The following is a 9,453-nucleotide window of genomic DNA, read 5'->3' as shown; positions in this document are numbered from 1 at the left end:
TAGAGAGAAGAATAGCATGAAGCTATGTAATTTTGATTGAATAAATCAGTCTTTACAAAATGTTACATATATACAAATTGTAATTGGAACAATCTAGAAGGAACAGTCTAACTAACTTGATTCCCTATTTTGTAACACATCTAACTAACTTCTAACTAATTATAACAAACTAAAATACTTTAATTGCATAATCTCAACAGCACCCCTCAAGTTGGAGGCAAAGTAATCGCAGATAACTTGCTCAAAATCATAGCATGTTTGACTCCAGTTAGTGCCTTAGTGAAGATATCTGCAAGTTGTGAGTTGGTGGAGATGTGCTAAAGTACAACCAGTTCCTGTTGGATCTTATCCCTACAAAATGGCAATCCACTTCTATATGCTTTGTCCTCTCATGGAATACTAGATTTTTGGCAATGTGAACTCGTGCCTAACTATCACAAAACACATGTATAGGCAGGGGACATTCCACTGTCAGTTCAGCAAGTAATCTCTCAAACCATACCAAAACTCGCACCACTTGTCTCACAACTCTATATTCTGCTTCAGCTGATGATAAGGACACGGTGGCCTGTTTCTTGGACTTCCAACTAATGGGACTATCACCCATAAGGACCAGGTACCCATTGATAGATTTTCTAGAGTCAGGGCAAACTGCTCAGTCTGAATCACAATAAGCGCTGACAGTACATTCAGGTGTGTTTAAGATAAAAATTCCTAATGTAGGATCTTGCTTTAAATATCTAAGGACATGATAAGCAGCCTTCAAGTGTGGTTCCCTAGGTGTCTGCATGAATTGACTGAGATGTTGAACACTATAAGCTATATACATCCTAGTGTTTGTGAGGAAATTAAGCTTTCCCACCAGTTTTTTTTATAGTGAGTGGGATCTGACAGTAACTTGCCATTTGTAGCTTTAAGCTTTTCAGTAGACTCAAGAGGTGATGAAGTAACTTTGCAATTCATGAAGTCATGCTCGTTTAGCAAGTTAGTAGTGAATTTCCTTTGGGAAATCAAAACACCATCTTGTCTGTATAGTATTTCTAGTCCCAGAAAATAGTACAGCTTACCAAGGTCTTTTATCTTAAACTGCTCATGCAAAAAGGCCTTCAGTGAAGTAATTTTCTCTAAATCAGTACCTGTCAAGATCACATCATCAACATAGATAGCCACAAATACTAAGGAACACCCCTTCCTTTTATAAAACAGTGAATAGTCACTGTTTGAATGTGTGTATCCCTTGGAACAAAGACTGCTTGCTAGTTTGTCATACCATTGCCTGCTTGTTTGCTTGCTTTAGGCCATAAAGTGACTTTTTAAGTCTACAAACCATGTTGTCACTGTCCACCATCAGGCCTTATGGCAATTCCATGTACACCTCTTCATGCAAATCACCATGTAGAAAGACATTATTTACATCCAACTGGTACATGTCCCATCATCTCTTCACAGCCAAAGAAATCAAGGTTCTATCGGTGGTCATCTTGACTACAGGTGAGAAAGTCTCAGTGTAGTCTATCCCAGCTTGTTGAGTGTATCCCTTGACTACTAATCTAGCCTTGAATCTTTCCACACTCCCATCTGCCTTGTGTTTAATTTTATATACCCACTTGTATCCAATGGGCTTTTTGTCCTTAGGTAATGGAACCAGTTCCCATGTGTCATTTATGTATAAGGCTTCAGGATTGCTTCTTCATAGGAATGAGGTTCACACTCATGTGAGATGGTCTTCACTAATTGTTGGCTATTAGAACACGAGGTAGTAAAGCATACATGGTCATGGTTTGAGATAAAAAGAAGTTAGGGAATGGTGTGGATCAGGAGCATTTGAGACATATGTAGGGGAATGCAATTTGGGCAAAGTGTAATTGTATTTTTCAAGTAGTTAGGGGTGTGAATGGACCTAGTGGTTCTCCTAGGTGCATGTATTGATGGTGCATCAGTGGGGATAGAAATATGAGAATGGGGCAAGGATGAGGACTGGGCAGTGTTGTTGGTGTCTTGGTTAGGAACAGGTTCAGGATGATTATTAGCAATTTCAGGAGATGCATTTGTTTCCAGCAATTCATCATTAGCAAAAATACTTATTTGACTAGGTATAGAAGACAATTTATCATAATGGACAAGCAGCTTTAAGACAAAATCAAAACTAGAACCATTAGGAGCAACAACAAAAGGAAAAATAGCCTCATGAAAAAGAACATCTCTAGATACATAAACTCTTTTGGTAGCTAAGTCTAGTACCTTGTAGCCTTTAGTGTTGAAAGGGTATCCAACAAAGATGTGAGGTGTTGCCCTTGGTTCAAATTTATCTTTGTGAGTTTTCAAAGTGGTGGGGAAACAAAGACATCTAAAACTCCTAAGGTGAGAGTAAGTAGGCTTTCTTTTGTACAACAATTCATATGGTGACTTATTTTTCAGTATTTTTGTAGGTAGTCTGTTAATGATGTAGGTAGCAGTTAGGACACACTCTCCCCAATATCTCATAAGAAGTTGTGATTGATAAAGAAGTGCCCTTGCTGTCTTCAAAAGATATTTATGTTTCCTTTCAACTACACCATTCTGTTGAGAGGTATAAGGACATGATCTTTGGTGTATTATTCCTTTTTCTTGAAAGAAACTGGTTGCCTCACCACTTGTGAATTCTAGACCATTATTAGACCTAATGGTTTTCAACTTGGTTTGAAATTGGTTTTCTATGAGAGATACAAAAGCCTTCACAACCTGTAGTGCATTACTCTTGCACTTGATCAGTTGTGTCCAAGTTGATCTACTATGATCATCTGCCATTGTCAAAAAATAATTGTAGCCATCATGTGTAGGTACATGATAAGGCCCCCATAGATCAATGTGTAATAGCTCAAAAGGTTCTCTAGTGGTGGTAGAGCTTTCCTGGAAAGACATTCTAGCTTATCTTGCCATAGGGCATATAGTACATGTAAAAGGTTGTCTGGCAAAAAAACTTACTGGTATGGTAGAGATACTCTTCATTTTTATAAAAGGAACATGTCCTAGTCTAGCATGACACAAGAGTTATGTTTCATGAGTATGAGATGTAGGTAAAAAAATTAGCAGAAGGAGAAACATGGCTATCAGTAAGACAAGGACAATCAGCAATTAAACAAGCTTCTTTATTGATCTTGTGAGAGTATTTTACAGAAGGAGATGGGGAAATGGAAGCTTGACTGGTACAATGAGAAGGACAACTAGCAACATGGGATGAAACATTACCAACAAGAGATGCATGGCAATTATCGCACCTGAGACATAGGAAGTATATGCCATTTTTGGCTTTACTAATCTCCAGAGGGCTCTTCAGAGAAGGGCCTTGCAGTGAATAAGAAAAGTTGTTAAAACTGATTGTCCATTTAAGTTGTAGGGACAAACAGTGGACATATATTAAATTGAATTTAAAACTAGGTACAAACAGTACATTGCATATGGTTAAAGTTGGATTCAAACAAGCATCTCCAGTTTCAATTACTTTAACTTTGTATCCACTAGGTAAGGTAATCAAGAAAGGGTAAGGTAGTGGTTTAATGTTTTTAAGGATGGTTTTGTTGTAGGTCATGTGATGTGATGCACCAGAATCTATGATCCAAGAACCAGCAGTTAGTTTAGCACACCTACAAGATAGATCACTTATTTCAGTTATAGAAGAGTAGAAAGCAAGTATACCTGCCAAGTTCACAGCTCCACTCATCATATTGTCTGAATTGTCTGAGTTAGAATTCCCATTTCCAATCTGCAGAGTTCCCAAAAGATTTAGTAGTTGTTCATATTGGACTTTAGACAAGTTCAATGGCATTTGTTTCTTTAGTGCAGGATCCTCCTCATTATAGTGCCTATTCATCTCAGAAGCACACACATTTCCTGCTGAACTTGATCCTTTCCCCTTTGGAAACCTTGAGTTGGGTGGGTAGCCATGAAGTTTGTAACACCTGTCATTTGTGTGTCCTGATCTCTTGCAGTAATCACAAAACAAAGAGGACCTGGTAGTGCTAGAACTGCCCTAAACACATTGTTATTATTGAAGTTCCCAGAGTTGTTTCCACTTCCCCTAGTGGAACTGTAGTTAGTCTTAAGATCTTTGAGTACTGCACTATTGCTAGATTGGCCATAGGCATTTAGTGAGGTAAAGTCAAGAACTGTGTGATTGTTAGGGTTCACTTCCCTTTGCTTCTCCTCTTGGGATAAGATGGCAAAAGTTTGTGCCATACTTAGAAGTGTACTCATCATAAGGATATTGCCTCTGATGGATGTATACATCTCATTTAAACTCATTAAGAAGTGTATGAGTCTCTTGTCTTGTTCAGCTTTGTGCAACTTGGTCTTACCATCACAAGTGCACACATATGTACACTAAGAATTGACATCTATAATGCTCATTTCTTCCCATAACTTCTTCATTCTTATATAATAGCCAGTAATATCTAGAGGACCTTGGACAAGGTCATTGATATCTTTTTGTAGCTGATATAGTTTGCACCCATTGGTTTGATCATACATTTCTTCCAACTCTGCCCAAAGTTCATGAGCATTGTTTCCATACTGCAGACTGTCACGTAGATCAAGAGACAATGAATTTAGGATCCAAGAAGTTACCATGTCATCACATCTTTCCCATTGCAGAAAACCAGGATCAACAGGAGCAGGTCACACAAGTGTTCCATTAATGAATCATGTTTTGCTTTTCACTAATAGAGCTCTAAGTACAGCTCTTCTCCAAGATTTGTAACATGTACCATCAAAAACTGCAGGCAATAAAGAAGATCCAGCACTTTCTGATGGATGTAAGTAAAGAGGACTGGCAAAATCTATTCGAACTGATGTGGGATCAGCATGAAGATGAGAAGAACTCGAAATAGTTTCAGCTTGGAGATCAACCATATTGAGAATCGCGAAGAGATTCAGTTACTCGACAATCAACCAATAACAACACAAAACAATTACAGATCCAATCGTGACAATCGAATAAGAACAAGATGAATCCTCCATATAATAGAGATAAGAAAATCAAATGAAGATCAGAAATGGCAGAAACAATAGAGGAATTCACAATGCAATTCTTCAGAGAGAGAAAAAATGATCAATCACAAACCAGGAAAAAAAATCTCACGAATTGGATTAGATACGGAAGAGAACTTGCGAGCAATCTCTGTGCTCTAATACCATGATGAAATCAGCAACACAATCTGAGAAACTCCATTGATGAAAGCTAAGCTCACATGGAGGAAGCTGAAACTAGAGAGAAGAATAGCATGAAGCTATGTAATTTTGATTGAATGAATCAGTCTTTACAAAGTGTTACATATATACAAACTGTAATTGGAACAATCTAGAAGGAACAGTCTAACTAACTTGATTCCCTATTTTGTAACACATCTAACTAATTTCCAACTAATCATAACAAACTAAAATACTTTAATTGCATAATCTCAACATATATAACTATATAAGGTTGTGAATATATCAATATTTCTAGTTGCAACAATAAGTTCAACTCAACATAGTACTTTCAGCTCGATCAATAAATATGTATACATGAAAATCTATCTCGTGTATATGTACAGATTAAACAAGATATTTCTAAAGCCAAGGACTAGATTTGTGTCTGCTTATTAGCAGTCCACACATCCAATGTGCTGAATAAATTAACAGACTTAGTTCCCTATAAAAATCGATACAACGTCTTCAGCTGAGAGAGGTAAGTGAAATTGAGACTCTGAGATGCTTTCAAGAGGAGTGAGTATCTTCTTTCTCTGTGTGGTTTTCGTAACTAGAAACATGAAATAGGAAAATTTACATGTATCTTTAATTTCACGAGAATATCTCGTATATATTCACATTTAATTGCTAGCTTTGGCAGAAAGAGGCAGCAATTTTGCGGCAACAGTTAGAGGAACTGCAACACATTACTCATAGGCAGGGGCGTAGCCACGTAGGCTCCAAGGGTGTCCAATTGGACACCCTTCGTCGAAAAATTATACTATATATACACGTAAAATTTTGACTTTATATTGGTATATATAGAATTTGGACCCCCTGAAATAACAAAGTGATGTGCAGTGGAGTTGGCAATAGCCTATGCAATCCTACTTTTTGTCCCGGTTCGATTCCCTGCAGGGTTGTTTTCTTTTTCTGTAATTATTTTGACTTCTTGAATTCAATTAAGTAAATAAACATGGGTAATTTTAACATAAAAGTTCAATAGATTGGTGGTTAATAGTATCATGAAGGTCTCCAAGACCCAAGTTCGAATCTCTCCTCTACTAACTATTTATTTTCAATTAAAATTAAATTATTTTAATTTAATAAGATTTCCTTGAATTTAATACTTTTTCTTGTGGATTTTTTTCAATTAAAATTGAATTATTTCCTTAAATTTTAATACCTTTTCCTTATGGAATAAGATTTCCTTAAATTTTAATACTTTTCCCTTATGGAATAAGGTTTTCTTTCTCTATAAATAGGAGACTCATTTACCCAAATATCACAATATTATTAAGAATAGAATCTCAATAATTCTTTCTCTGTTTTTCTTCTCGTTCTCTTATTTTATAACAAAAATAACCAACTTCATATTTTAGTTTCAAGTTTCAATGGACATGACGAATTATTATAATAGAGTACCAAAAAAAAAGTTCGACTTCTCTAAGTCAACCAAATAAAGAAACAAACGGTAGATCAATTAGAGATGTTACGTTGACACATTCTTCTCAAAAACAAAGCATTGATTTAAATACTCTAAAAATGACTTGCAAAATCGAATGGATGGTGAGTTTTTAGACGGTTGTATAGTGCCTTATGTAGAAAAGAAAGTATTTCGTACTATTTCTAATGAGTCTATTATAAAAACGTTTCAGGATATGAAACCTCGTTGAGTACAATTGTAATAATATATTTAAATTATGTTTTCAATAGTAGTTTATTTTCTTTATGTTAGTTTTGAATTATAAACTTGTAATTTTATTAAAAATATTCGTATATTTAATTAAATATTGCTTAACTTGATTATTTGTTTTGGTAATTTAAATCGTCATTTTTATAAATAAAAAATTACTATTAAAAGTTTGGACACCCTTCATTAAATTCCTAGCTACGCCACTGCTCATAGGTACTGTGTATTACTCGTGATACTTCAACATTGTAGTCTAATTCAAGCATTAGACAGTGTTAACATCACAGATCATGCCTTTTTGATTAATCTGAACAGAAGATAACATTTCGTAGTGAAATCTTTGTAACCTAGCTAATACAATAGATATCTAATAAACCAGACAATCTATGGGAGAACAGCTCTCTGGTTTAACTATTAAGGACCTGTAGAATCTGGAGGCTTGACTTGAAACGAGCTTAAGGGACATTCGTGTGAAAAAAAAGGTCAGTAATCAATTCAACACGATACGTGATAATATGCAATTGTATCATCGGAACTTAAAAGCCCAGCTAATGTCCTTTGATTGGTGCAGGAGCAAATATTACATAATTAAATTCAACAAGTATCTATGCAAAATAGTAGCAACTTTCAAACATAAAAGAGAGATTGGAAAAAGGATATATAACAAGTATTGCTAATTTATGTTTAACTCAAACAGGGGAGTCTAATGCATCAAGAAAATTTGGAACTCTTCCATCATTCAACAACTCACAAAATGTGGATTTATGTAAAAAGGTTACTGACTAGATTAAATACTCATATGCATGCATAACACAAATGTATTCATTCATTTGAAACAACACTAGCTGCGAGTAAATTCTTTTTTCATATTCAAAGAGAATTTTCTCATGCACATACGTTGAATGGAAATGTACTCAGTAGTACTCCATATTACTTCACTATTCGTAGGGAAGTAAACTCCCCCATCCATCTCTAGTTAAGCCAGCCAGAGCTACACAATTCTGAGACTCGATCCTGCAACAGTATCTAACTCTTGGTAAGTCTATCTACAACACAATATTTGTTTCTTAATTTATACCTTGGAAATAACTTCAGAATGTCTTTTCGTACGTATAGTATGATCAAGGTCATTTTTACAAAATGAATGTTTTCCATGCATGAGAAAGTCTAAATTCTGGTGTTTTGTTACAACAAAATACTATCCAACTATCTTGCAATCAATCAATATGCCAAAAGAATTTCATTATTGGCTTATCTAACGCGTAGACTGGTTTTTGACCTTTACAGGTCCAAAAATAAAGGTAAATGAATGATAGGTTTGAACTATTCAGCAGCATAACAGAAAAGGCCAAAAATTAAAGGCTATATATGGGATTGTTGTCATGACATATCACATATGTAGTAACAAAGCGAGCTCATAGTATGATGTGAACTGCTGTATATCTTAAACATAATGGGATTATACATGTAATTATATATCACCATCGAGACAAACTACTCTAATTTATGATTAAAATTTTGTTGACGAAGGATTTATATATGTGACAGAAAATCAAAGACAAACTTGAAATGTGTATGATCGATCTTATTTGATTAGTATATTTAACAAGTTTTTTTGACATGTATTCTGAATCTGCCTCTATTGCTCATCTTACTAGTTCAAAAACTTGAGTTTCATTTTCATATATATTAGTACGGAAAAAGATTCTAAAAAATATATTTAAAGTATGCGAAATTCACCAAATTAATTTGCCTCATGTTAATAGTTTGACTGTAATGCTATCGATCAATAACTATGAAGCTTATTCTTTTGAAAGATAAGAAATTTGTTATATTAAGAGATGTGCTTGGAATGAAAAGTAGATTTTTAATAATCATTCTATACTCTCTTTACTTTTGTGAGATATGACTTAAAAATCAATTAGGAAAAACTTGGAGTAAAAGTGACTACTGAATAATGTGGCCAAAACAACCATTGTTTTGATCTAATTTTGTTGGTTATAATTACTCCAACTAATTTTTATGATTTGACGTCTAAATTTATAAATAATGAAGAAACTATTCTTTGACATTTTGGTATATATACAATGAGCTATTATTATAATCTAAAACAATCCACATAGCTCATTATTAGGTAGTTAACTACTTTATATGGAATCCACAACTAACTAATGTCCGTAAAAAAATTAACTATATTAATTGCCGCTAAAAACTAATTTATTTTGTGATAGTAATAGTCAAATTATTACATAGTACATGTTTTCACATTAAATTGTTTTCTAGAATGTTTGCTTGCAGTGACATGACAGTAGGCCTAGGTTAGTTTCTGGAATGCTTTCCAAATCTACTCTCTAAACGTTTCACTTAACTAACATTTTATACTTTTACTAATTGAAACACTAAAAATAGTCCTGAAAAAAATATTAAATATTATATAAAATATCTCAATAATAATAGTAGATGATTTTCTTTTATTAAATTTTTTAAAATAAATTTTGTTTGTCACTATTATCTCCGGCGGAGGGATAACACTAGTTAAAATGAAATTCTTTTTT

At 34.2% G+C, this 9,453-nt stretch overlaps 1 protein-coding gene across 1 annotated transcript; it reads right to left on the bottom strand.

Moving 5' to 3' along the window:
* Window positions 1–427: 427 nt before the first annotated feature.
* Window positions 428–1,436, bottom strand: LOC107060562 (uncharacterized mitochondrial protein AtMg00810-like). The gene is made up of 3 exons (XM_015308575.1): window positions 1,415–1,436; window positions 903–1,136; window positions 428–651 (listed from the first exon to the last, which is right to left on the bottom strand). Exons 1-3 carry the CDS (start codon window positions 1,434–1,436, stop codon window positions 428–430), a joined length of 480 nt encoding a protein of 159 aa, XP_015164061.1.
* Window positions 1,437–9,453: the final 8,017 nt, after the last annotated feature.

The sequence above is a fragment of the Solanum tuberosum genome, unplaced genomic scaffold, assembly GCF_000226075.1.
Source record: "Solanum tuberosum cultivar DM 1-3 516 R44 unplaced genomic scaffold, SolTub_3.0 scf00085, whole genome shotgun sequence".
In the NCBI taxonomy this organism is placed as follows: domain Eukaryota; kingdom Viridiplantae; phylum Streptophyta; class Magnoliopsida; order Solanales; family Solanaceae; genus Solanum; species Solanum tuberosum.
The sequence above is the reverse complement of the archived record's forward strand: the minus strand, read 5'-3'. Positions and strand labels throughout refer to the sequence as shown.